The sequence below is a fragment of the Prionailurus viverrinus genome, chromosome D3, assembly GCF_022837055.1.
Source record: "Prionailurus viverrinus isolate Anna chromosome D3, UM_Priviv_1.0, whole genome shotgun sequence".
Classification (NCBI taxonomy): Eukaryota; Metazoa; Chordata; class Mammalia; order Carnivora; family Felidae; genus Prionailurus; species Prionailurus viverrinus.
The window spans coordinates 24,176,677-24,204,384 of record NC_062572.1 but is presented as its reverse complement, the minus strand read 5'-3'; the positions used below and the strand labels follow the sequence as shown (position 1 = coordinate 24,204,384).

At 51.4% G+C, this 27,708-nt stretch overlaps 1 protein-coding gene across 5 annotated transcripts; it reads right to left on the bottom strand.

Annotated features, from left to right (window-relative positions):
• Positions 1–654: 654 nt before the first annotated feature.
• On the bottom strand, positions 655–27,701 carry ZMAT5 (zinc finger matrin-type 5). Of its 5 annotated transcripts, XM_047827075.1 has the most exons (7): positions 27,599–27,701; positions 15,050–15,198; positions 9,686–9,748; positions 8,236–8,316; positions 6,374–6,485; positions 3,374–3,457; positions 942–1,076 (listed from the first exon to the last, which is right to left on the bottom strand). In XM_047827075.1, exons 2-6 carry the CDS (start codon positions 15,174–15,176, stop codon positions 3,388–3,390), a joined length of 453 nt encoding a protein of 150 aa, XP_047683031.1. In that variant the 5' UTR covers positions 15,177–15,198; positions 27,599–27,701; the 3' UTR covers positions 942–1,076; positions 3,374–3,387. The 5 variants fall into 5 exon arrangements, with proteins under 5 accessions (XP_047683027.1, XP_047683029.1, XP_047683028.1 ...); XM_047827071.1 differs by lacking the exon at positions 3,374–3,457 and having other exon boundaries at positions 655–1,076; positions 27,599–27,680; XM_047827073.1 differs by lacking the exon at positions 3,374–3,457 and having other exon boundaries at positions 655–1,076; positions 27,584–27,628.
• Between the last annotated feature and the right edge of the window lie 7 nt (positions 27,702–27,708).

Here is a 27,708-nt window from a genome sequence, read left to right as displayed (position 1 = left end):
ATGGGGCATTTGAGGTGGCCCTGTAGTCTCTCTACCCTCTGAGCCCCCTCATCAGAGGCCCACTGGCCTGAGGGCCACATTGCCCATCACCACCCAGCACAGAATCTAGAACTGGAGTGCAGTGAGGAGGGAAGCAGACCAGGGGCCGGGAGTTTCCAAATCTCCTGAGCAGCCTGTGCAACCTTCCCGTTGCAGGGGGCTCTTCTGGGGCAGAAGCCCTGGGAGGGGCCCTGTGTCACGCTGGGCTAAGGGGCTGGTGTAGCCCAGCACTGTCGGTGCCAGGAAGCTCAGCCAGGCCACTCCAAGTCCGGGTCCTGTCCACCTGGGGCCCCCAACTTCTCTACACCATCTAGGCCAGAGACACAGCTCCCACCAAGCCCCACGTTCGGGCACCAGCTCAGCATGGGCAGACATGGGGACAGGGACAGCAGACTGGGTCCTCGAGCTCCTCTCCCACACCCGGAGTCACTTATCACAGCCACACTGGCGCACTGTCTGCGCAGCTGTGCTGAGCCTCTGCCGGCCCTCCAGGGAGACGGGCAGCAAGCACTCATCGCCCTGCAGAGGACGTCACCTACTCCAGTCCTGCCCGTCCTCCAACCAGGGGCCAGGGCACAGAGCTGAGGGCACCGGACAAGGAGGAAGCCACATCACCATGGTGAAAGACTTTCTTTATAAACATCCGGAAGGAAGTTTTCTCACCCATCTTCTCAAGATGTCCCATGGGGGAGGGAGGGAGGGTAGAGCTGCCTGGAGCAGAGCTAGGACCAGGGCTGTACCTGGTAGGGAGACTCTGGGGCCTCAGTCAAGCCAGGCCAAGCCAATGGTTTCAGAGGCTCCACAGCGTGCAGCGGGAGCGGGCCTCGGTGTCCCCAGTATGAGCCCTTATCTTTCTCGTGACTGACACAAACGCTGACCAGATGGGGGTCAGATGAGGATGAGGGGCTCAGCCCCACTGGACGCTGGGCTGCAGGGGCCACCCCCCAGGTGGGGGTGCCCGCAGGGATGGAGGTAGCTCCTGGACTGGTGGCCAGCCTATGGGGTACTGGAAGATGGTGTTTCTCATGGGCTCGGCCCTAGAGAGAAGGAGAAAGGCAGAGAATTAGAATGGGGCACAGCCCAGGCCCAGGCTGGGGCACCTTCCCCCAGCTCCCCCTCCTTAAGACCCCAGCTATGGAAAAGGTCAGCTGCTTGCAAGACCTTTCTGGAAGGCAGAGCCTCAAAAACATGCAGACCCTCTGAGCCAGCAACCTCACCTCTAGGAAGGAGCCCAAGGAAATAGCAGAGCTGTGGGCAGAGACTGAGCTACAAGAAATGGAAATAACCTGTGTCCACCTGTGGGGGATTGATTAAATACACATGCACGTCCACAGCACAGAATGCTATGCAGCCTGCATAAACTTTAAGGCAGACTTATATGCACTGATAAGGAAAGGTATCATGATGTACTGTGTGAGTAGAGAGAAAAAGCAGCTTATAAAATAATGTATATAGCATGATACTATTTTTGTTTAAAGATATATAACATATATAAATGCATAAAAAAAAACCCTGGAAGACACAGCAAAATGTTAACAGTGGTTCTATCTGCGTGGTGTAGTTATGGGTGATTTTTTTACTTCTTTATACTTTTCAAGAAAAGTTTTACAAGCACGCAAGCCTTTGAAATCAGAAAAAAATACTTGTCTAAAATTTTTTTTTAAAAGCCTCATTTCTCATGCTACTCACTCTCCTTCCCCTGAAGGCCCACCACCCTGGAGGCCACCTGGGAACCCAGGGCCTATCTGAAGCATCCACCCTGGGTGCTCAGCTGGGGGCCACTCTGTCCCAAGGGAGGCAGCTTCCCTCCACCAACTGTCCCACATTCCAGTGCTTCTGGACTTAATTCCCACTCCGTCTGCTACTCCAGGGCTGCACTGACCCTCTCAGGCTATGGAGCACTTTGAACTTACCTGGGAGCTCAAGTCTCCCCTGTGGGACTGGAGCTCTCAGATGGAAGAGACCAAGGGGTAGGGCTGGGCTCCATCTGCCTCCCCCCGCCCCCTGTGCCCAGAGCCAGGCCTGGCCCCAGAAGGCTACTCAGTGAATGTCTGCTGATGACAAAGAGCAATGCTGGGTGCTCTTACTGACTAGGCACTACTCTGGGCCAGACACCAACGTCTAGAGAAACTTCAAGCATCCTCATGTGAACCCCATTTTATGGATGAGGTAACTGAAGTACACAGAGTCAGTCACATGCCCAAGTGACAGAGTCTGGGATCAGGGGATTAGGGGCTAATGGGCAACATATTCGTGGGCTGCAGACACTGCCCCCCAATCTGCAGACCCAGCTTTCAGTGGAGGTGATGCCCTGGCACCTCCAGCAGGCTTGGAGCCAGTGGCCGGCCCTCTGCAGAAAGGGAAAGTCCTGGGCCCTCTGAAAGGTTTGGAGAGGGCTCAGGCCTCCGAGGCGGAGTGGGGGCTGGGGTCAGGAGCCCAGGGAGTTTGCCTCACTGCAGCCACCCAGCGTGCCCCTCTCGGGGCCTGACCCGCCTTACAGAGCTGACTTGAAGACTTCAGGCCAGGGAAATCCCCTGCTTAGCTGCCTGCTGCCTGCTGGAGAGCGCAGAAAGCAGCTCCCGGGATGATTTATGACATTGGGGAGACTTCATAAACTCCACCAGCCGCAGAGAAGGGTGGGAGTGGGGGAGGCTCCGCAGTTGTCAGAAGGGAGAGCCCAGCTGCCAGCCAACTCCAGACTTCCCACAGGGTTAAGGTGACTGCAATTCTCCGCGGGGAGGGTGTGATCCTGGAGAGCCCCTTCCCATGAACCTCAGACCCTTCTCTAGAAGATGGGGCAGATTCCTGGGCAGCTGAGGCCTCCCACCAGGATAAGAGTACCCCTTTTGTGTGCTCAGACACAGACACATTCCTTGGGCCACTGAGCCCTTGGGGCACACCCCTTCAGCCCTGCAACACAGGGACACTGAGGTGCACAAGACTGCTCGTGGCCTCTCTAGTGGCCTGTTTGCCCCCAGCACAAGGACAGGAGCAACTGTCTTTTGCTTTTCCCCAGCCATGGTTCTGATCAGAAGAAAAGAGTCTTAGGGAGGCACCTGGGCTGAACAGTAGCGTCAGCCCAGAGAGGGGTGCAAAAAGGGAGATTAAGAGGGATAAAAATCACGATCTGAAGAGCCAACAATGGAAAACAGGGACAAGCACTGGCCTTGCCGGGGGATTAGTCTGTGTGTCTGAGGCCTGCCTCTCCCTCCTGCCACTGTCTGCTCTTGGCAGATCCCTCAGGGTCAGTCTGCTGAAGGGGATGGCACAGTGTGCCAGGCTGGGGCCTCACAGAGCCTCCACCCACCTTACGAGGAGGGTTGGCCTGGTTTACCTCAAAGGCTTTGCTCAGCCCGTGGGGTTGGGGCCCTCGAGTCTGGGTAGCCCCACGTACGTGGACCAGGCAGCCATCTTCACCCTGTGCCTCAGGGGAGAAAACAGACACCCAGAGAAGCGGAGCCATCAGACTCGTCTCCACAAGGGGCCCACAACACATCTAGGGAATAGTCCTCGGGGCCAGAGACCCTGCTCCCCCAAATGCTCACATGCAGTCAACATGTCCTGAGCCTGCGCCAAGCCCAAATGACAACAATGTGAGCTCAGGGCCGTGTCAGGGGGGATGTCTTAGCTAAAGCTTGAAGAATGAGTCTGACTTTGCCAGGCAGAAGTGGGGAGGCAGTTCCAGGCAGATGAAATAGCATTTACAAGGTGCACGAAAATCCCACCACATCCAAGAAGCTGCCGAGCATCCAGTGAGACTGACAGAGGGCAGATGGGAGAGGTGAGAAGGTGACTCTGGGGCTGGGGAGGTGGCAGGGAAGTTCCCCGGGGTCTGTTGAGCCGGGCTGCAGAGTCCAGAATCTCTAAGGTGCAGGGGTCGGGGTCGGGGCCGGGGCCAGGTCAGGGAGTGTTTTAGAAACTGGCTGGGGCTGCTGTGTGGAGGATGGAGCGGATGAGCAGAGGAGAGGTGGGAAGGCAGGATGGGCTGCTGTGGCCGTCAGGAAAGCTGGGGTGGATGAAAGGCACAGAGGGAACTTTCTGCAGGGCTGCCTCCAGGGTAAGAGACTCAGAGAACAGAACAAGGCAGCCCGGGGGCTTGAATCTATCCCCCCTGACCCTGTAGGGTGGGGCTGTGAGTGGAGGAACAGACCCCAAAGCCAGGGGCTGTGGGATAAGGGCATTATTTTTCATGAGACACTACAGAAGAGGGCTTACAAAGACCGAAGCAGTGATAGCAGAAGTAATAATAAATGGTCACTTCCCTTCCAACAACCTTTTTCTCAAGGCCAGACAGGCCTGCTCTGCCCAGAACAATTCATTTTGGCTCTGAACCCTCAGGAGGCAGGTGGAAAGGTACATGGGCACAGAGAACAAGTGGTGGCTGGGAAAAGCAGGTCCTCTGGATGGGGCCAGGTTGTGTGGCCAGAGGGTGAGGGGCACAAGGGACAAGGTTGAGACTCCATAGAGTCTTGGGTGGTCCCTAGTTGGAGGCTCTGTTCCAGAAATCACTACTGCCATCCCAGCAGCTGGCTACTGCCACTACCATTCCAAACCTCCAGCTGACAGGGCCCCTCGGCCAGCCGTAAACATGGTGACAGAGGTAGCCCAGGTACTAGACCAAGAGAGGCCTAAGTTCTCTCTCAAGTGTCAGTTGAGAGAGATAGCAGGTATGTGACCAGGACAGTCACAAGCTCCTGGAGAGGTTGAGATTCCTCAGCCATAAACTAGGGGCACCAATCCCCCTAAAGGCCCAGGGCCAAAGGCCAGGTGCACCACAGCACCAACACACCCAATTATCATGTGGTCACCACCTCTACCTGAGACTCTAGGCCCATTATTCAGCCTCAGTTTCTCCGTCTCAACCCCCAGTCCTCTGAGTCTCATGGTCACAGGCTCCTGCACTGGACAGCAGTGGGACACATCTGTCCCCAGGGAGGGACTTCAGGGCACCCACCTCTACCCCATGCCTGTGCTCAAGCCAGCCCAGGCACTGGGTCTCCTTGGGCCCTTGGAAATGCTCAGGAGGTGCCCAGGCCTCTGGTGCTCACTCCCAACAGAGGACCACCAAGTCAGAGCAGATTGCTGAGACCCATGGGTGGCCAGGTCCAAGCAGTAGAAGAGCGGAGAAGGCCTTGGAGCTCTCTGGGTGCCTCCAACCAGCCCCAGCACTCTGACACATCAGCTGGTGGAGCCTGGGGCTCAGGACATGGATTCCCGGACCAGTCCCAAACAGGGTGCTCCCCTGACCAAAATCACAACCACCTCAGACAGGACCAGAAAGGAGGGACATCACACTCCATCCAACAAATTAGTCACGTCTGTACTATGTTGTTTTAAGGTGGGGGACAAAACCAACACAGATTTAAAACAAATTTAAAAAACAACTAAAAGTTAATTTTAAAATAGTTTAACAAAAAGTTCTTTTCATCGGGGCACAGAGAAGACAAGAAGCTTAGCCCCACCTCCTGGCGGAGCCTAGAGAGAAGGCCTCACTCCCTACTGTCCAACCAGGCTCCCTCAGCCCAGGCCAGGCCACTGTTGCAGGAGACCACACCACAGAGACAATTGGGTCTGAAGCCCCATTGCAAGATAGGCAAAATGAGGCAGCCCAGTGCAGAAAACTACAAAGTCACAGGCAACTCACAAGCACATCTGTTAGCCCCCTTCCTCCCCTCTGTCTCCTTCAACACCTGGTAGGAGAGCCCAGGAGCCCTGGGACAGCATACAGCATAAACCTGAGGGCCCCCGACTCAGGGTGCTCCACCCACTTCTGAACATATTGAGTGCCAGACCCAGGCAGCAGCTGGACCGACCCACCCCAGCCTCCTCCTCAAGGAGGCAGTGAGGCAATGGCAGTGAGCCAGTCACATCTCTATGCATTCCCAGCTCTGCCTCTCAGCTGTGTGCCTTTAGGCAAGTCACACCCTCCTGTGAGCCGCACTTCCCCATCTGCAGGGTCCGGGGTCCTGGAGAAGAGAGTGCAGTGACTGGCATACTGGGGCCTCAGTAACCACAATCAGGCCCCTCCCTCTGACAATGGACTTGGTGATGTTGAGTCAAGTCAGCTTAGCCACCTGCCTCCCCACCAGCCAGCATAGATACCAATTAAGGGAGGAGCCACTAAGGCAGGAGGATGAGGTCGAGGAACAAGAACCTTTAAACAAGTCCCCAAAAGCCCCAGTGTGGCCCCTCCCATGGGGAGTTCTTTGGGGGTGTCCATGTCTGGTCCCTGGACTGGGACGGTTCATGGAGACTGCTCAGCTGCTGGTCAGGGAAGGCTGGCTAGGGTACTCTCCCAGAGGGGATAGGAGGAGGGGACCCACAGGTCCTGTACCTGCTGCTTGGGGCTGAGCTCAACCGCTTTGCTCTCTTTTCCAACCAGTCTTCCAGATGGCCCTCAGGGAGCTCGACGACATCTAGTGGCCACTCCCTGGCCCGCCTCTCTTCTGTGGGGATAGGAAGAGAGAGGCAAGTGAGGGGCACATCCACCCCCTCCTGAACCCCACCCTCCCACAAAGCAGTCAGAACCTCCTGAGGAGTGCAGCACAGGCTGCGCTGTCCCCACCATGCTGCCACCTTCCTAGGCTTGCTCCTCTGGGCCTCACTCTGCTTCCTCATCAAGTGGAGATAAAACACGGGCTGCCTCCCAAGCTTCTTGCAGCTGAACACAGGATAAAGTATGTAGAGAGCCTGTCCTCAGAAGGGGCCCAAACCCGGGATCAGGGAGGCAACGTGGGCTGCAGAACAGGGCAAAGCTGGGTTTGAATCTTGGCTCTGCCCCTTGCGGGTCTCTCTGACCCTGGGCAGGGGAAGGCGCCTCAGTTTTCCTGGTTTTTCTTTTCATAAAATGTCCTGTAAGAACCTTTGCTCACTGAATTAAAATTGAGCCAATGGTTCAAACAAGCTGGGTGTGAGAAGGGTCAGGGTCTCTGGGAGGACTTGGGATGAGGCCTGGAGCTGGAGGAAAACAATCCTACTCATGGACCAACGAGGGGGCCCAAGGCTTGGGCTAGCACCGCACATGCTTCATCTCACTTCGCCTCTACACCTAGACACATTTAAAAGGTCAGGACACTGCCTCCAAGAGGGTTAGTCATGTGCCAAGGTCCCAGGGCACTTGTCTGTTCCCAGCCCCCTGGGGCTTCTCCCATCCGGGTCTCCACCAGGCATCATCTCCAGCTCCAGGCCCACTGGCCTATGCTTTCCTTGCCACGGGCCAACTGTTCCCCGAGAGCCTAGGCCAGTGAAGAGCTGGAGATACCACCACTGCCAGGACTCGCTGGCGAGGCCGATGGGGCCTCACTTCTGCCCTGGGAAAGCTCCTGGAAACCCTGTGTTTGTGCCAGGGCTGTGGCCACAGTGCCATCAGCTCCCCAGGGCAGGGCCCGCAGAGTATGACTGATCAGAGGGGAGTGGAGTCCCACTGGGAACGAGGGCAAAGGCCAGGCTGCCTCGGACACTCACTGGCTGCCCTGAAGCTTCCTGGACAGACGGAAGAGTGAGCAGCAGCACCCAAGGAGACTAGAGTTGGCCTCTAACCTGCTGGGGGCTCACGTGAGGGCCTTCTGCCCTACGCTAGCTTCAGTTTCTCTATCTGTTCAGTGGGGGCTTCATCAGAAGATCGAAATAGACCATCTCAGTGGAAATGTCCTTGTTCTCTAACTGGAGAAGTGACAAGTGAATTTCCCAAAGACAGACGTGGCAATTTACAGGGGAAGCTACACTTGTTCTTCCCTAGAGCCACCGGGCCTGAGAATTCTGAGGGTGGGGAAGGTGTCGTCTTTATCCCTTTGTCCCCAGGATGAGGTAGGGGATCTGGTGCTGAGTAAGGGCTGGAGACAGGTGCTGCCTGATGTAAGGAAGGGGGGATGATACACACAAATGAGCACCCAGCAGGGTCCAGATGAGGCTGAGGCACTCCCGTCAGGGCTCCAGGACAGGAAGCCCCATTCGTCACTTTAGACCCAGCAGGAACACAAATGGGAGTTCCCCTGTTCTTTTTCCACTCATGCCTGGGGTGGTTTGGAGGCAGTTCCTGACCTCCACCCCATCACCTAGGCAGCTCTCAGCTTATCCCACAAGGTGTCCACAAAAGAGGAGGAGGTGGGGAGACACTGGGCAGCTTCCTGGGCCTCAGATCTGGCATCCCCCCAGCAGACTGCCCCCCTCCAACCCAGGGACCCCGCCAAAACACACCCTCCACCTGGATACTCAGCTCTTGCAGATCTCTCTCTGACATGTGGGAAAATCTGCAGTTGGAGCCAAAGTCACACTGGCCTGCAACAGAAGACAGGGAAGACAGAGTCACTCACGGCTTGGAAGAGCTCCCTCCAAGGGCTGAGGGGCCATCAGAGTTTTAGGTGTGAGGCTTTAGAGTCTATAGAGTAGCAACTCCACCTCCAGAGAAAAACTTGGAATCTCTTTGGCCCCGCCCACACAAGCAGCCAGAACAAGCCTGTTGGGAATCAAATCCTGAAGCCTTCTGTGATTGGGCTGCACAAGCCTCTGCAGGCTTTCTACTGTCACCACTGCCCTGGCCCCGAACCCCTGTTCCCCAGCCTCAACAAATCATGGGTGGGCCCCTGAAAGAGTCATGCTTTCTTTCCCCAATCCAGGCCACTGTACATGCTGTGCCCTCTGCTTGGTGCCCACCTGCCCATCTGGCTTGCAGGAGCGGCTGGAATGCTCGCCAGAAAGGCTTTAATGGTAGCTTTGCCAAGGAGGTACCAAAGCCCAGTGTGGCTTTCCAAATCTTAACCGGCAGACCAAAATGTGTCTCAAAATAACAGGAGACTGGAGGTCTCTTAAGCCAGCATAACCTACCAGTGGCATTTTCACGTCAAGGTGAAGTCTGTGGGGGAAGGCCCTGATCTGCAGGCCTAGTGACCATCCTAGGGGTCGCACTGTCTCCTGAGGGGAGTGTGGCCATACACCTGGCTTCCTTAGGCTGATAGCAGTACCTCTCCCCAGTGCTACATACCATGTTAATCACCATGGTTCCCCTCCTTGCCTTGGCTGCTAGGAAGCTCAGGGCCAAATCCTCAGAAAATATACAGAAACTCAAAGCAAGCATGGAGGAAACTAATCATTCTCTGGGCTCTGTCTTATTTTTCCTATCTTTATTTTCATTTGCACTTGGTTCCTTTGTTTACTGAGGGCTTTTTTTGTTTGTTTGATCTCTTTGAACTATATGTATCTTTATTAGCTGGGTATTGAGCAGTCAAATCAACACTTAGCACCCTTGGTTCTAATTCTGAACCTTCTCCTCAGACCTGTTACCATCTGTCTCCAGGCCTGCCTGCTGGGAGGGTGGGAGCAGGAGGTTGGACTCCCAGACTAACTTAATCAGCCAATCAATCACACCCATCAGTGTCTCCTAGATTTACTCGCAATCTCCCAGCACTTGCTTGTTCTGACTGGGCCGATAACATCACATTCTATGTCTGAAGTGCTGAAGATTAGGCCCTGGAAGTCCTAAGGCACAACCCCTGGGAAGGTCTCAACTGACCAGCTGGCTGATGCACTGAGACCACAAAATGGGTTTAGGATAGTGGCTGGGGAAGGGGAGAGGCTCCGCAGAGGTCCAAGCAGGCCAGACAGGGCATGCTGGTCCCTGGAGGGACCTGAACTGAGTAGAACACTTTACCTGTCAGCAGAAACTTCCTACACGGCCGCTTGTTCTGTTCATCTAGCAAGATGGCAGCTGCATCTGCGAGGAGAGAGGAGCCGGGTTCAGACTTCAGTTGCACAGAGGCACCGAGATCAGAAAAGGAAACAGTTCCCATCGACGGAGGAGTGTAGAAAGAGACAACCACAGTTGGGGATGACCACAGGTGGGGATGCTGGGCAGAAGCATCTGAGCTTCAGGTGACCTCAACCCCTCCTAGACCCAGCCAAAGGCAAGAACCAAGTTTTAGGTCTGAGGTTCTGGCTTTGACCAAACAATGGAATCACCTGGGCAGTTTAGTTTAGTTTTTTAAAATCCTGGTACCCTACACTGTCCATACTGTCTTTGTAACTTCCTGTGAATCTACAATAATAGAAAACTAAAAAAATTCCTGGTGTCCAGGTAGCCCACCAGTAAGCCCCGGGGCTCAGGCATCCCTCCACAGCCACGCTGCAGCAGGTCACTCTCTGCTCCCTTGTTATACCTGAGACCTGCGGGCTCTCAGAGCCAGACCAGCTGCCGGCCTCAAAGGGACTTCACAGCAATCTTCACAGCATATGAACCTTAACCCTGGTTTCCTCCAACTTTTCCCCCTTTATTTTTATCATATATTTATGGTTTAAGTTTCGTGTGCTTCTTTGTAGGTAAGGAACCAATCGGTCAAAATCTGTGAGTAAGACAGGAAGATGCCCTGACTCAGAGGCCCTGATGTTGCCCTGGAGGCCTGGGCTGGGCACTTTCCCTGTTGGTGTCTTTTCTAGAGGCTGCAGAGGCAAGCTGCTTAATCTCCCCAAGTCTCTGTTTCCTCATATGCAAAATGGGAGGAAAATTCTCCCCTGTAGGGCTGCTGTGAAAATTGAATAAAGTAATGGATGCAGAGCACTTGGCAGAGGTGGCCGATGATTCCCAACCCTCATGGCACATTAGAATTGCCAGGAATGTGGGGCTGGAAGTGGCTTTGGCATCACACTCCCCAGGTGACACTAACATGCAGCCAGGGCTCAGAACCTCTGTCATGGACGCTCAACAAACGGTGGCAGTTCTTCTTTCATGTCCTCCTCACAAACCCACTGCATAGTGCTACCATCCCCATTTTGCAGAGGGAAAAACTGAAGTTCAAACAGGGGAAAGGGCACACAGTCAGGAAGTGGCAGTGCCCGGTTTAACCCTGGCATGTGACTCTAAGGCCCCTGCCCTTTCCCATGTGATCTCCTGGTGGCTGGGTAAGGGCCAACTCTGATAGGAGCTTCTCCCTTCCTCTTCCTGAGGGCAAGGCAGCTGGTAGGGGTGGGCCTCTGGGGTCAGGAGTTGGTTATCAAAGGACTCACTCCAGGGGTGGCCTGGCAGAGTGGTCTGGGTGGGGCCAGCAGGATAGAGGGTGTCTATCTGTCAGCACTGGGCCTGTCAGACTCAGCTCACCCAGCTGATGTGAACATTGCCTGGTCCTGCCCCCATGTCCCAGAGGTAGGACAGTTGAGCCTGAGTGGGGGGTCTGAGCCTGCATCTTAGCCAGGACGCCCTGGCTGGGAGACTCACTGTGGGAGAAAAGTTCCAGGCTGCCCAGTCTCTGGCTGGTGGTTCTTGACCCCAGCCATATGGGAGAATCATCAGGCAGCTTTTAAAATATGTGGATCCTGGGGTGCCTGGGTGGCTCAGTCGGTTAAGTGTCCAACTTCAGCTCAGGTCATGATCTCGCCATTCGTGGGTTTAAGCCCGGCATTGGGCTCTGTGCTGACAGCTCAGAGCCTGAAGCCTGCTTCGGGTTCTGCGTCTCCCCCTCTCTCTGCCCCTCTGCTACTCGCAGTCTGTCTGTCTCTCTCAAAAATAAATAAACATTAAAAATACACGGATCCCAGGGCGCATGGGTGGCTCAGTTGGTAAAGAGTCCAACTCCTGACTTCAGTGTAGGTCATGATCTTACAGTCTGTGAGATCGAGCCCAACAGGGCTCTGCACTATCAGAGCCTGGTATTCTCTCTTTCCCTCTCTCTCTGCCTCTCCCCTGAGCACACGGTCTCTTTTCCTCTCTCTCAAAATAAATAAATAAACAACTTTAAAAAGTTTCTTCCGAGGCGCCTGGGTGGTTCAGTTGGTTGAGTGTCCAACTTTGCCTCATTAAAACATTAAAAAAAAAGTTTCTTCTCTGGGGCACCTGCGTGGCCCAGTCAGTGAAGTGTCTAACTTCTACTCAAGTTATGATCTCGCAGTTCTTGAATTCAAGCCTCACGTTGGGCGTGCTGCTGTCAGCACAGAACCTGCTTAGGATTCTCTGTCCCCCTCTCTCTGTCTCTCCCCTGCTTGTACTCTCTCAAAAATAAATAAAACATTAAAAAAATAAAATTCTTCTTAAAATAAAATAAATAATCCTGAGGCCCATCCTTCTCAGGTTCTGCTTTAACTCATCTGAGGGGGGAGAGCATGAAAATTGTTAAAAGCTCCTTGGTGACTCTGAAGGGCACCCAGGGCTGAGAACCCTAGCCCAGGGCCCGCATAAAGAAGGCATGCTCCTCCACCCAGCATTCAAGGCTCCTTGTGATCTGACCCCCTTGGTCCTTCTTGCTTCATCTCCCAAAATTAACAGCCACTTTGGTGCCTGGTGTTTGTTTGCTCGTTCACTAAGATATTCATCTAACAAACATTTACCGAGCTGGTCCTGTGCGCCAGGCGCCATGCCAGGATGGGGATTTAGTGGACAGTAAGTCAGACCTGCTCCTCCCTTCCAGTTCAACAGTCACACTAAGCCGTGGGGGACATAAATGGGAGCAGCCAGCATTCAGCCAAATGACCTCACCTTGCCTAGGGGGTGGGGAGGGCATCCCTGAGGACGCTCTGCCTGAGTTGAGTTCTGGGATGGAAGGGCTAGGCTGAGGGCAGGACAATAGCAGGAAAGACATGCCCACAGACAGGACAGTACCTGCAATGGCCAGGGTGGCTGGAGCTTGGAGGGAGAGGTGGGCAGGGCATGGAGGCCTGCACAAGACAGGGGTTCTGCCCAGAACACACTGCTGTAACTGGGAGTGAGGCTGCTTAGGAGAGGGGTCCTGTCTTATTAACCTGGAAGTCTTCAGAGCCTGCCTCGGAGAGAACATGCTAAGTGTTCACTGAGCACTGTCTGAATAGATGAGTCCAGGAGATAAAGGGCCTGAGGCCAATCCTTTTGTGGTCCCATAAACATTGTTCCTACTGAGTGAACCCTTCCAGGCCACACAGTCATGTATGAAATATACTGAGTCCCTGTCACATCCCTGGGAGGTGGGTACTGTTGTTAGGGCCGTTTTACACATGGCAGCTTTAGGGCCACACTGGGAGTGACAACTTGGGACTGACAGCCAGTCAGCTTAGCTCCAGGACTCATATTTGTCCTGGCCATGGCAGAAGGATGGTTAGCCCCTCTGGGGGATTAGGGGACTTGTCTAAGGCCATGGAGCTGGGAGCTAAGTGAATGTTGAGTCCTAGCCCAGGCTGGGGCGTCACGTGCCTCCCCAAAGTCTGTGCTGTGCAGTTTGCTCATGTAAGCGGGAGCCCTGGGGAAGCCCCTTCAAGTGGAAAGAGCTCATGGGCCAACTTGTGGACCCCGGGGTGAGTAATCCACCACTCTGGATCTTGAAATCAACACCTTTAAGTGGGACCCCCCCCCCCCCCCCCCCCCCCCCCCCCCGCCACGCAGCCTCCCTTGCAGAGCTGTTCAAGGGACAGAATGTGCCTGGGGATGAGAGAAGACACTAGGAATACAGGACTCCTGCGAAGGGGCTTATGATACCCACTCTTTCATCTTTCCTTTATGTAATACAATAGCCTCTGCCAATCAGCCCTAGACCCAAAGTCCCACCTGTTCCCAGCTAAGAATCTGGGGCTAAGAGGAAACACCAAGGTAATCTTGAAGCCTGGCTCCATGCCAGATAGCAGTCCCCACTGGATTTGGAGCACAGGGATCCTTTGCCTGACACCAGAGTCAGAGGCCTCCCAGGCACCCAGGAGACACCTCTGGCGCTGATTTCCCCTCCGCCCCCACTCCCAGCCCCTTGCGACCTCAGCCATGCCTGGCCTGCTGAGCAGCCTGGCCACCCTCTCTCACCCAAGCCTCTGAGCCTCAGCTTCCTCATCTGAAATGAGAGTCTGAGAGATCTGAAAATAATGTGCCAAGGCCCCACCTCAAACCTGCCTCTGAGGATGGGGTCAGGTGACCAGCGGTTTTTTATTCAAGGTCTCTAGGTGATCCTAACTTGAAGGGTGGAGATCTGCCTTAGAGGATTACTGATAAAGCAAATGACAAACCACAAATGGCACCTGGCATGCAGCAGGCACTCCATAAATGCTCACTCCCTTCTTGTAAATTCTGAGTCTCAGACCAGGAAACCTTGTCTCCACTTCTCCCTTCTCAACTGCTGAGACTCATCTCCTTCCTTCTGCTCTGGGAATCCTGCTCCCCAAATAATGAAGCATCAGCCCTGCCCCAGCTCATTCTAGAAGCTCCTGGTCCACCTCCACCCCACTGCCAAGCTCCCTGTCTGTTCTGATGACAGTAGAGCAGCAGCAGCAGCAGCAGCAGCAGCAGCAGCTTCCCTGAAGTGAGCACCTTGAAGGTGCCAGGCCCTGTGCTAGGTGCTTATGGCCTGAGCTCATTTGCTTTGGTAGCACCTGCTCTAAGAAGCCTTTCCCGGAAAAGCCCTGGCTCTGGCAGCCGATTATTCATCCAGTCAGCCAGTCATTCAACAGCTATTTACTGCACCCCACGCAGCAGACAGTCATCATTGTCAACTGTAGGTCTGGTCATGTTGGCCACTGCCTGGTGCCCTTCAAAGGCTGCCCTCCACTTTTGCCCTAGGGACAAACCACCCTTCCTACTGTGGCCTCCACAGGCCGGCACAATCTGGTCCCTGCCCTGTCACCAGCCTCAGTCCCTACTACCCTCCTCTCCCCCTGTGTTTAGCCATATCCCCTCTCCTCTGCACCAAGAGCACCTGGTGCTTTGCTCTTGGCCACCTGCTTCTGCATGCCCTCTGCCCAAAATGGTGTGGCTTTGTGGCTGGCTTTTCCCTATCTTTCCAGCCGTTGGCTCAAACATCACCTCCTTGAAACAGCCTCCTTCCTGGCCACAGTATCCCCAGAGGCTGGCAGACTGGAGCCCTCAGTCAAGATTACTGGGGGAAGGAGCTCACATTCCAGACTGCCCCTTGGAGGGCCCATCTGCCCCTAGGGGCCCAACCTCCTCTCTTTTGCCATTCAAAGAGCCAACCTAGGCTGTGGAGACTGTCACTGGCACACGGTACTTCCTTGTCTGACAACCGGAAAGATCTGAGAGCTGGCCTCCATTGGCCCAGCTGCCCGGTCAGTTGCCACTCACCTCGAAACATGTCATACCAGACCTTCTTGGCCTTGAGGTGCTGTAGCCCATTCAGGTGCTTCTTGCGGTTGTGGAGGTTGTCCTGGAAGGAGCGGTTGCAGTAGTCACAGAAGTAATGCTTCCCCATGGCCACCTCCGCCAGATACTGCCTGGGAAGCCACAAAACACTCAGTCAGGAGTATGGAGGAAACGCCACACACTAAGGCCCAAAGTGCACCACACCAAACCAGCACTCCCTGAGGGCCAGTGTGAGGAAGGCTCTATATACACAAACCCTCATTTTCAACCCCAGGACAGCCCATGAGGAACCACACAGGCCAATCATTGCTGTAATGATTACCGATTACGGGTTGAGAAGGCCTCATTTCAGAGGGATCTTTTAAGAAATCTGATGCCCAGGCCAGGGACAGTGGACCCTCAGTGTGGGGAGAGGGGGAGACCCAGGCATCAGGCACGTTTGTAAAACTCCCCAGGGAGTTCTCATATGCAGCTGCGTGGGAGAACCACACCTTATACCCTCTGGCCACTGCCCCTGCCCCTACTCCACTCTGACTTCCTCTCTCCCCTCTCCTCCAATCTGGCCACATCAGCCTCATCTCTGCTCCTCCCCTCCCACACTCCAGGCACTCTGCCACCTCTCGCATTTGCACCTGCTGGTCCCTCTGCCTGGATGCTCTTCCTCAGATTCCTTCCTTGCTCACTTGATTTCTTCAACCTTCACTCTAATACTGTCTTCTCAGTAATCTCCTGTGACAGCTTTATTTAAAATTGCAGAACACTCTACTTAGCTTTCCCCATTCCCTGCTTCATTTTTATCACCTTTGAAGTAATAAGTTACTTGTTATGTTTATTATCTTTTTCTCCCAACAGAAATATAAATCCAGGCGGGCAGGGATATCTTTGTTTTGTTCACTGCTGAGCCCCAGTACCCAAAGTGGTGCACAGTACAGAGTAGGCAGCCAATAGTTGAGGAATAAGTGGATTAATTCCCATATTCCTTATGGGACAACTGAGGTTCAGAGAAAGGAAGTGATCTGTCCAAGGTCACACAGCTGGTAAGCAGAAGGTGAAGCCAAGTGCCCTAAAATCCCACTGCTGGGTATCCTCACTTCCACAGCCAGCTCAAAGCTTACAGAAGCCAGAGAGCTCAGGCAGAAATGCAAACAGCTTCCCAAGAGATTAGCTAAGCTCTCAGAGGGCAGGTCAATCAGAGAGGGACATGAGAATGTTTCAGCCTTAAGACTGAAGACCCCTCAGCCATAGTGACCACAGCTGCCACACCTGACCCGGGAGACCCACAGCCATAGGCAGGAGGCAAATCTATGAGTGTCAGGGCCAGCCCTTGGCCCTGGTCCCCCAGTTTGCTGCCGAAAGACCAGAGGATGAATGGGTCCACTCTGGGCTGTCAAGTGGGATCACAAAGGCTGAGCCCAGACCAGCCCCTTGCCCTTCAGGTCCTATAGTCAGATTTCTCATTTCCCAGAGCAGGTTCCTGAGTGCCAGAGGAAGAAGGAGAGTGACTTCCCCAAGCAGCCCACAGCCAACTCCCAGGACTTGGCAAATTAAAGATACAGCTGGGATCTGACCACAGGGCAGATGGATTGGGGGCATGTATCTTGGGAAGAAGAGAAGAGGGAGAGAGACAGAGACAAACAAGCCCCTGGACTGTCCAGGCAGCCAGGTGGGTCGATGGAGAAGGCTGTTCCTGCGGCTGACAGGGACAGCAGCCATTAAGTCAAGGGCTGTAATGGGATCAGGAACAGATAGTCATTCAAAATGAAAACGTATAAAACCTCTCTTCTCCTATTACGGCTGAGAAACCGCATCCCAGACACACGGACTTGATATATTAAATTTGGCAGCTCTAATACACCCCGTCTTGCCAATAAACTTATAGGAATTGGATTGAAATTGTAAGAGATGAACGTTTAACGGCCGAGTGCTTAACCAAGCCATTCACGAAGCTTGAAGCTCTGAGGAGCTGTTGGCTCTGGAGAGTAATGGGGTGGGGAGGTGTCCCTCCGGGAAACTGAGATGGAACGGTGGCTCTGCGGCAGACTTAGCTGGACAAAATCATGCAGGGCACTGAGAAGCCAGTCGTGTGACTTTGGACCTCTCTAGGCCTCTACTTTCACTGCAGGAATGTGAGGCAGGGGTCTGACAGGTTAGCTGATTGCTTGGGAGCAGGACACAGACGTTTGGTAATGCAAATGAATTGTTAATAAAAGAGTAATAGAAATACAAATGACACTAATAATGTCCAACACTGAGCAAGTGCTCAATAAAAGTTACCTACTATTTGATTTATTGAGCACCTACCACGGGCTGGCACTAGGCTGAAAGCTTTATAATGCATCATCTCATTTAGTGCACAGGACAAACTGTAAGGTAGGACCCATTATACTTTTTCAGATGATGGCACTGAGGCTCCAAGAAGTGAAGTGACCTAGCCAAGGTCACAATACTGGAAAGCAGCCAAGCTGGGTTTATTTATTTTTTAAAGTTTATTTATTTATTTTGAGAGACAGGCACACAAGTGAGGGAGGGGCAGAGAGAGAATCCCAAACAGGCTCTACACTGTCAGCGGAGCCCGACACGGGGCTCGAACTCACGAAACCATGAGATCATGACCTGAGCTAAAACCAAGACTTGGATGCTTAATCAGCTGAGCCACCCAGTCACCCCAAGCTGGGTTTAGAATCCAGGTAGGATGGATCTAGAGCCCACACTCCTAATCACTTAGAAAAGTCTCCTCCCCATAAAATCATCCTACTGACAGCTCTCCTTTATTAATCATTCACTGTATCCCCGGGACCATATGGCCCCTTCAAAGTCTAAATGGTATGTATTATAATCGCATTTGTGAAAGAGACGATTGAGGCTCAGAGAGGTGCTGTGGGGTGCCCCAGGTCACACTTCCGGGAAAGGCAGAACAGGTCTCACAGTGGCTGTACTTGCACCTGCTAGGAAAGCCTCCCTGAAGTCTAATGATGAGCCCCTCAGGAGTGGACTGTTTCTACGGGTATGTGTGTGTGTGTTCACATTTCCCCTTCTCTCCCACATGCACAAATCATGGAGGAGAGCCACAGAGGCAGTGCTGTCCACCCATGCCTTCCTTCCCCTGCCCACCCTGCATCTGGCACAGAGGAAGTGCTTGGCTGTCCAGCACGGGTCAGTGGATCCTGCACTCTAGTCCCAGCTCTGCTAGGTGACAGAATTCACAGAATTAGAAAGCAGTGGCACCTGGATTTAAACCTGGATGTCTTGAGACATCTAGACACCTAGAGGCAGACCAGCTCCAGGGGAGCCAGTGCTTCCCACCTACCTAACAAGCCTGTCCCCACGGAGGCAGAGGCCCTGTTCCTGGGCAGGAGCTGGGCTTCAGCAAGGTGACCTCGCCCAGGCATCAGCCAGGTGTGAACTTCTGGAGCTCCTGACCCAACTGCGTCCCTCTTTAGTGCCTTGGAACACCTCGAAAAGGTGCAGGCACAGAATCCTCTAAACAGATACAGTGCCCTGCCAGAGCGTGTTTGGCAACTTGGCAAACAGAGCGTATTTCACTCCGACTCACCCCTCAGCCAGGTGTCCTTACACAAGTGCACCCCCACACTTGGCAGCCCTGAGTGGGAGGTCAGGGAAGGGGGGTGGAGACAGCTGGACACCTCTGATGGCGCCCAGACACCAGCATGGGGTGCTGACTAAGCTGGCCCTCTCCGCCGTGATTCATCCTCATCCTCTGAGGCTGGCGCACTCGGCAGCATGAGAGCAGGGCCCTGCCTGCAGTACAAAACCATCCAGCTCTACCCCACAGGCTGTGCCACCGGCCCACTCTCAGGGACCAGGTCCATGTTTGCAACAGCATCTGCTGGCTCCCGGGGGCTTCACCAGGTGACAAGATGGCTCCTCATGGCCAAGGGGCAGCAGGCAAGGCTAGTGGGACAGCCCACAGGTGTGGGTTTGAATCCCAGCTCTGCCACTGATCAGCTAGGCGACCTCTAGAAAGTTACTTCATCTTCCTGCATATATCCTCAGCTATAAAATAGGGACCCCACTGCTACACTGGATTGACCAAGGCAGGAGTATATAAGGATGCCTACCATATAGTCAGTGCTCAAAGAACGGAGGCTGTGACTGCTGGTACTATGACCACCCAGGCGGCTCACTCCCTTGCTCTCCTGGTGAGCCTACCTTGACCACCAGATGGAAAACTGCAGCCAAAGTGGCAGCCACAGGTACTTCCGCCCCCCTTACAACTTGCTGTTTTCCGCAGCTCATCTCCCCTCACATGCTGACTTACTGTCACGTGTGCCTGCCTCCCCACTAGAATACAGGCTCCCTGAGGGTAGAGAGTTCGGTCTGCCCTGCTTCACCCCAGCACCCGGAACAGGGCCTCGCACACACAATTGCTTGCAGAATGAGCCAAAGAGCAGCCTGCAGAATCCGAGGCCTATCACCCTCTGTTCACCTACAGTTCCCAGACCCTCTTCTCCTCAAGTTTGGATCTAGGGACCAGGACGAGGAGGGATACAGAAAAAGGACACCTTAGGTCCCCAAAACAGATCTTTCGCTGCCACCATTGCCCTCCCCGCAGGACTTCTGTCTCCAACAGAGAGCCCTGCTCTGTTGACTTAAAGCACACCTGGCCATCCTGTGGTGCCTGACTTCAGTCTTCTGGGCTCAAGGAAAAGATTACCTACTAGTGGAGACACTGTGGGCAGAGCGAAGAAAAGAGAATGGGGGTGGGATGGGGTGAGGGAAGATAGCATCACATTCCTGCATGCTAGGCACTTGGCTTTCATTCTCTTATTTCATGCTCAACAGATGACATCAAGGTGTCCATTTCACAGATGAGGACACACATTCAGAAATACTCCCAATTTGCTCTGAGCCAAGACTGGGAGAGACACTGATAACAATTTCTCATCAACCTGAGTGCTATGGGAGGGCCAGCGGCGCTGAGGACCCCCACACACCCTCTTGGGGAGACCTCACCATGACGCCGTGAAGCCATGTGCTGACACCCCACACCCAAGGCGTGGAGAGCCAGAGCCAGCAATCCCCCTGGGGTCTGGTGGAGCCCCGAACCCTCTCTCTTCCCAGCCCACTGCTCTGCTGTGAGGCTGTCATGGGGCAGACATTTGTGCTTCATTGATATTCTTGGTTTCTTTCATTGTGTGTGTCTCAGGTACAGAGCTGTCTTTGGCACAAGGCTAAAATAAGCCAACAGCTCGGCCGTAGCCAAGGGCTGGGATGCGCACTGTAATAATTATCTAGGACTTGTGCTCACCACATGCTGCCCTCAAGCTCACCTGTCATTTCTTCTAATTATGGCACCGCCAGACCCCAGGTAAACAATAAACAGCAGCCAGAGGACAGCTTTATCGCACGCCCACTAGGAGCACAGCAATGTCCCAGTGCCACATATGCCTGCCGTCTGGAGTCGATGGCATCAGAGCTGCCTGTGGGGGTGGCCCACAGACTACCCACTCAGAACCCAACTCCAACAGAAGTGCCAGGAAGATCCAGATGTCTCCCCTGATAGGAGCCCCAATATGTTAGGGGTCTCTCTCAGACCCCTCAGTGCTTAGTAGCAACCATACACCTCTCTTATCCTGACCTCATTTATGTGTTCCACCCCCTGGGGTAAGGTGCATAAATCATCATACCTCCGGCACTATACGGCAGTGGTGGCCCCACCCACAACAATTTCTAACTTGGCAGGTCTGGGCCAGGACCAGGATCTTAAGGCAGCTCTGATGTGTAGTCCACAGACCATGCTCAGAGAAATGCTGGTCTAAGGTAGATGATGGACTGAAGAACAGAGAGGGCGAGAGCTTGCCCAAAGTCACACAGACTACCCGTGCCAATCCTTACTCTAATCATTCAACCTAGATCTGAATCTCATCCCTGCCACTTCTAGGTTGTGAAACTTTCAGCAAACTACTCACTCTGGGCCTCATCCGGTTGACGGGAGTAATAATATGATTCTATAAGATTACTATGAGGATTAAATCATGGTTACTAGGCGCTTAGCATAGTCCCTGGCATGTCAATGGTGCTCAATACACATTTGTAGATGTGGCAGCCAGCCTCGGTGGCCCCCATTTCCTGGGGTTTGCACTTTGTGTTGTTCACTCCCAATCTTATCAGGATTGGTCTGTGTCACTAAGAGAATAGACAAGATGGTATTTACTTCCAAAATCAGGTGTAAGACAATATGCCTTCCATCCTGGTGCCTCTTTCTCTGATCACTTACTCTGGGGGAAGCCAGCTGCCATATTGTGAACACCCCCCACCCCCCCTGCGGAGGCCCATGTGGTAAGGAACTAAGACCTTCTGCTGACAGCCATGTGAGTAAGCTTAGAAGTGGATCCTCCAGCCCAGTCAAGCCTTCAGATGAGTGCAGATAGCTTGACTGCCACTTAGTGGGAGCTCTGAGCCAGAACTACCCAGCTAAACCAGTCCCAAATTCTTTCTTTTTAAAATATGATTCCTTTTTTTTTTTTAAGTAAGCTATATACCCCCAGTGTGGGCTTGAACTCACAACCCTGAGATCAAGAGTCACTTGCTCCTCCAAATGAGTCAGCCAGCTGCACCTGCACTCCCAAATTCTTTTATTTAATAACTTTTTTTTAAGTTTATTCATTTATTCATTCTGAAGGAGAGACAGCACGTGCAGGGGGAGGGGCAGAGAAAGAGAGAAGAGAGAGAGAATCCCAACAAGTTGTGCTGTTAGTGCAGAGCTCGATGTGGGGCTCAAACCCACGAACTGCGAGACCATGACCTGAGCTGAAGTCAAGAGTCAGATGCTTAACTGACTGAGCCACCCAGGCGCCCCCCAAATTCTTGACCCTGAGAAACTAACTGTATGAGATATTTATTGTGTTAGGTTGCTAAGTTTTGGGGTAATCTGTTATGCAGCAATAGCTAACTAATACAGTGAAATAAACAAATGAAAAAACTAAATTACTTTAAAATATGTGAAGACCACAGGCATAAAGTGCGCCATGTCCCAAAATATCCTGAGTGGAGTCAAAGGAGCCACTCTCCTGACACAGGCATAACCCTCGAGTTCTCTGGTTCCCTTTTCTGCCATTTATTCACTAACCAAACATTTCTTCTCTGCCAGACTGAGGTTCACATCCCACAACACAGAGTCCCTGCTCTCACAAGACAGTGTACTGAGTACATGCTGGGATGGCCAACAGATGTGCCCCTAGTAACAGCAGTAGGTAAGAAGCTGTGTGCCAGAGGGCACCAAGGAGGGCACCTACATCCAACAGGTAATTCCTCCAAGCAAATGATCAGAGATGATCTCAAAGATCTAGGTACCAAAATGGCCACTGCAGTGTAGTTTGCCCTAAAAGTGAAATCTAAATGTCCAACAGTAAGAACAGCTGACAGTTCATTGCTCACTATGCGCATGTATGCTGCTCAGTTTCCCCGATAGGGAAACTGGGGGTTCAATGACACGATGCACAAAGCCTGTTATCCTCATCTTACCCTAAAAACAAAACAAAACAAAACAAAACAAAACAAAACAAAACAAAAAATGGACAGAGGGATCCCATAGCTGGCAACCATCAAGAGTAGGGTATGAGCCACATCTGTTCAATGCACTACCACACAGCCATTAAAAATCAAGTCAGAGGAAAAAAAACCAAGTCAAAGGAGACTATTCCCTCGCATGGACAAATGTTCACTCCATATAGCTAAATAAAAAATCGCTCATTATCACAACAGTTTGTCCAATATGATACCATTTTTTTTACCTCTTACCCCAACACACACACACACACACACACACACACACACACACACGCACTAGAGCAGACACAAAATATTTATTGTGGTTATATCTGGATAAAAGGATTATGTGCAGAATTTTTTTTCCTGCTTTGTGTTTTTCTATTTTTCTAAGTTTCTACATTTAGTGTGTACTGTTAAATTTTCTCAAAAAATTCTGTTTGAGTGTCCAACTCTTGATTTAGGCTAAGGTCTTGCATGATCTCACGGTTCGTGAGATGGAGTCCTGCATCAGGCAGGCTCTGTGCTAAGAGCAGGGGGTCTGCTTGGGATTCCTGGCCTCCCTCTCTCTCTCTCTCTCTCAAAAATAAATAAATAAGCATTAAAAAAAAAAAAAAGATCTACAGTAGATCTTACCCTCAGTCCCTGGCTGAAGGCTGAAGGCATTCTGATTCCAAGCAAACCTGGCCCAGCACAGGCTGGTTAAACCAGAATCTGGGCTCCAGGGAGCTGTAGGCTGGAGACACAGTTTCTCATCAGATAGTTACAGGTCCCAGGAGGCCAGAGCTTCCAAATAGAAAAGGTAAAAATAGTATGAATGAGGCTTCTGAACCAGAAACGCAGACTCAGAACTGCCTCTGCCTCCCTCTTCTTCTGCCCCCAGGCTGGTCCTGTCACCACCATCACTGCTGCCCAAGCCCGTTCTCACCTCCTAGTACCTGATCCAGCCTCTTCAGTTCACCCCACCCTGGGCAGCATCAGATCAACCCTCTTAAAAGGACTCCTGCTCAAGATTTTCCATGGCTCCTGGTGCGGAGCTTAATACAAATGAAGTCTCCTCTGTCAGATCTCCAGGATTTCAGACTCAGCAGATCTGGAGAGGGGCCCAGAAATCTGCATTTTATTTTTTTAATTAAAAAAAATTTTTTTACATTTATTTTTTTTTTTAATTTTTTTTTTAACGTTTATTTATTTTTGAGACAGAGAGAGACAGAGCATGAATGGGGGAGGGTCAGAGAGAGAGGGAGACACAGAATCCGAAACAGGCTCCAGGCTCTGAGCTGTCAGCACAGAGCCCGATGCGGGGCTCGAACTCACGGACCGCACGGACCACGAGATCATGACCTGAGCCGAAGTCGGACGCTCAACCGACTGAGCCACCCAGGTGCCCCCATTTATTTATTTTTTGAGAGACATAGAGAGACAGAGCACAAGTTGGGGAGGGGCAGAGAGAGAGGAGACACAAAATCCGAAGCAGGCTCCAGTCTCTGAGCTGTCAGCACAGAGCCTGACGCGGGGCTTGAACTCACAAACCGTGAGATCATAGCCTGAGCCAAAGTCGGACGCTTAACTGACTGAGCCACCCAGGCACCCCCAGAAATCTGCATTTTAATCAGCGAGTCTAGTACCCCCTAAGAAACAAAGCCTGGAAGGGGAGCACCTGGGTGGCTCAGTCGGTTGAGCATTTGATGACTCCTGATTTCAGCTCAGGTCATGATGTCAAAGTTCCTAAGATTGAGCCCCGCATTGGGATCCATGCTGACAGTGCTGAGCCTGCTTCGGATTTCTCTCTCTGCCCCCACCTCCCCCACCCCCTTCCCCCCTTATGTGCATATGTGCTCTCTCTCTCTCACTCTCTCTTTCTCTCTCTCAAAACAAACAAACAAAACTTAAAGAAAAAAAAGAAACAAAGCCTGGGGGAACAAGCTTCTCCAGCTCATGGACCTCTCTATTCCCTGCATTCCAAAGGCAGCCTCTGCTGGGGACAGTCACTCTGAGTAGACACAATCCCTGGATTCTTGTCCCAGTCAGAAATCGGTCTGATTATAAAAATAACCTCAGCTCACTAAAATGGTAAACCCAACATGATTGGAATGCTAAACACAATTCATTAGGCTAGATAAAGCTGTTTTCTTACTAGCTAAGTATACTGTCATGCTCCAGGTAAGTTTAGAATTTAAAATAGAGGTAGTAAAATAAATCAAACTCACTGTATAAAATAAATAAATAAAAATAAATAAATAATTTATAAATAAATAAATATAAAATAATAAATAAATAAATAATAAAATAAATAAATAAAATAAATCAAACTCACTGTTCCTGACCTAGGTTTAGTAATAATCAGTGTATACTTGGTATTTAAAAGTATCTATAACATTGGGGCGCCTGGGTGGCTTAGACCATTAAGCATTTGGACTCTTGATTTCAGCTTGGGTCATGATCTCACAGTTCATGGGTTCGAGCCCTGCATCAGGCTCTGCACTGACAGTCCAGAGCCTGCTTGGGATCCTCTCTTTCCTTCTCTCTCTGCCCGTCCCCTACTTGCTTGTTCTCTCTCTCTCAAAATAAATAAAATAAACACTACAAAAAAAATTTTTAATAAAAAAAGTAAAAATATCTATAACATTGAAAAGAGCTAGACATGTTGAGTATATGACAGAAAAACATTGCAATTCCAACTTAACATACAGAAGTCAAGAATTGAGAAATATACTGGGGCACCTGGCCAGCTCAGTTAGTGGCAGTGTGGAGTCTGCTTGGGATTCTCTCTCACTCCTCTCTCTCTCTCTCTCTCTCTGTGCCTCCCTGACTTGTGTGTGTGTGTGTGTGTCTGTCTCTCTCCCTCAAAAATAAATAAATAAAACTTAAAAAAATAAAGAAGTTAAAATATATAGTTAGGTAATTGATATTAGATTTCTGATTTCAAATTGAGAGGTTAGCAATGGTTGGAAACACTGGCTGTATATTAGAATCAGCTGGAGTGCTGTGAAAGCTACTAAGGGTGCCCCCCATATGTTAATTTCTTGTCAGACATGGCACCTGAATTTTTTTTTTTTAGCTTCCCAGACTGAGAACCAGTGACATAAAAGAATCTAAGTCTGTTAAAAGTATTGAACTGTTTATAAGAACTTGAAATTCATTATGTTTGTAAGCTTAATTTATTAGATTTTCTGGTAATGTTTTGGAAATTCTTGGGAAATTATACTTGTTAGGCTATATATCTGAAGTACTTAAAGAGGAAATCAAACATATTAAATTTACAAGTGAAATAAATGTGTAAGGGAATGTAATTAAGCTGTTAAAAGGGCTGTTTGAAGGAATTTAAGGAATTCAGTTCAACTTGAGTTCAAACATCAAAGGAAAAGTGAAGATCATTTTTCTTATTTTTCTATAGTTATATATAAAATAATTTCTAAGTTGAAGTAAATGGCTTAAAGAAAATTAAGTATTTCAAAACTGTTGCTCCAAAATGAGAATTAACTAAAAAGACAATAAAATAAAATTAAAGTAAATTAAATTAAAACAAGCCACACCTTAACTCCCTGTTGTCTTTCCTACCCATTCCACTTAAAATAATCCTTCCATCCCCTGAACTTCCCACCAGCCAGATTTGTTGTTAGCAAGACATAAGTACTCTTTCCTAGAAGCTTCACAACTTTCCACCCCAAGGAGCAACCAGGATGCTTTTCAAATAGAAAATAACCCTAATTAAGGGTAATTCATCATGCTGTGGAGCTTTTCACGTTTTTCTTCCCAATACCCAGTGAGGCATTCCTGTTACTTTTCCAAGTCAGAGGCAGACCCAGGCCTCTAATCCCTGGTTTTCAGTACCTCTGCTGATGCCGATGCTTAGGCCTCTCCTCTGAACTCAGATCCAAATCCCCTTTGGCCTCCTGGCATCTCCACTAAGGGGCAGCTCAAACCAAACATGGCCAAAGAGAATTTAAGGTCATCCTTGTGGATTTTAAGTTGTTGAGATAAAAATTTAAGAGATGTCATTCTCCATTCCTCTTTCCTGCAGCCCCTACATGCATCTGAAGGCTTGTTTTGTCTGTCCTACCTCCCAAAATACATCCCAGATCTGATCATTACTCTAATCCATATCCCAAATTACCATCCTGTCCCAACTGACCCAACCCGGTAACTTCCCCTCTTCTATGTGCCCTCCAAAGAGCAGCCACAATGATGACATTAAAATGTAAATTGGATCAAGTCACATCCCAGCTTAAAACCCTGGAGAAATAAGACTCCTTACTATGGGTTAGAAGGACACATATGAGCTGACCCAAGCCCACCTCTTCACAGTCCGCCCTACTGCTTTCCCTCAAGTACTCCAGGACTGCCGCAGCCTCAAGTCCTTCGCACCAACCTTTTCCTGTTTGATGGGACTTCTATTCATTCAGGTCCCTGGTTAAGTGTCACCCTAGGCACTCTGGTTAAAATAGTACCACCAGACTCTCCTCAATCAACCTGTCTTTTGCTTTTTAAAGTATTACTTGTTTGTGGTTACCGCACCTCCCCATCTGTCCACACACAAGCCCTCCACGAGAGCAGGGACTTATTCACCCATTAAGTCCCCGGCACATGGCCTAGGGCAGCGCTCACAAAACATCAGTCGAAGGGCACTCCAAAGCCCCTGCTATTTCTATTCCCAAGAAGTAATGAGTGGTCTCCAGACCTCCCCTTTCCAGGCCAGGGTTCTACCGGCTTGAGGGGAACAGGAAGCATATACAGAACCGCCCCTTCCCCGGAGGCCGAGTAAAGGAATCCAAGCCCCAGGACCCAACTTTTGCCAAGGACTCCAACTCTAGGCCTAGACACGGGGCTAACAAAGGTGACAGGCTGAGATGAGCCAGGTACCTGGGCAGCGAAGCCCTCTGGCCCTTTTATTCACTCCTCATTCCGTTAAGTGGTGCAGCCCATTGCGGAGGGCAGGGACTTAGAAAGAAGAGCCCTCGTCCTCCCGTGGAGTAAAGAAGACTTAAGACTCGCCCCTCGACGTACTGCCAAAGAGGGTACCTGGCTCCGCAGGGCCCGACGGCTCCGAGCTCCTCCTCCTCCTGTGACTTCGAGTCTCGAACTGCTTGCTGGGATTCGTAGTCCTTCCTTGAGTACCAGCCTGCCCTTCC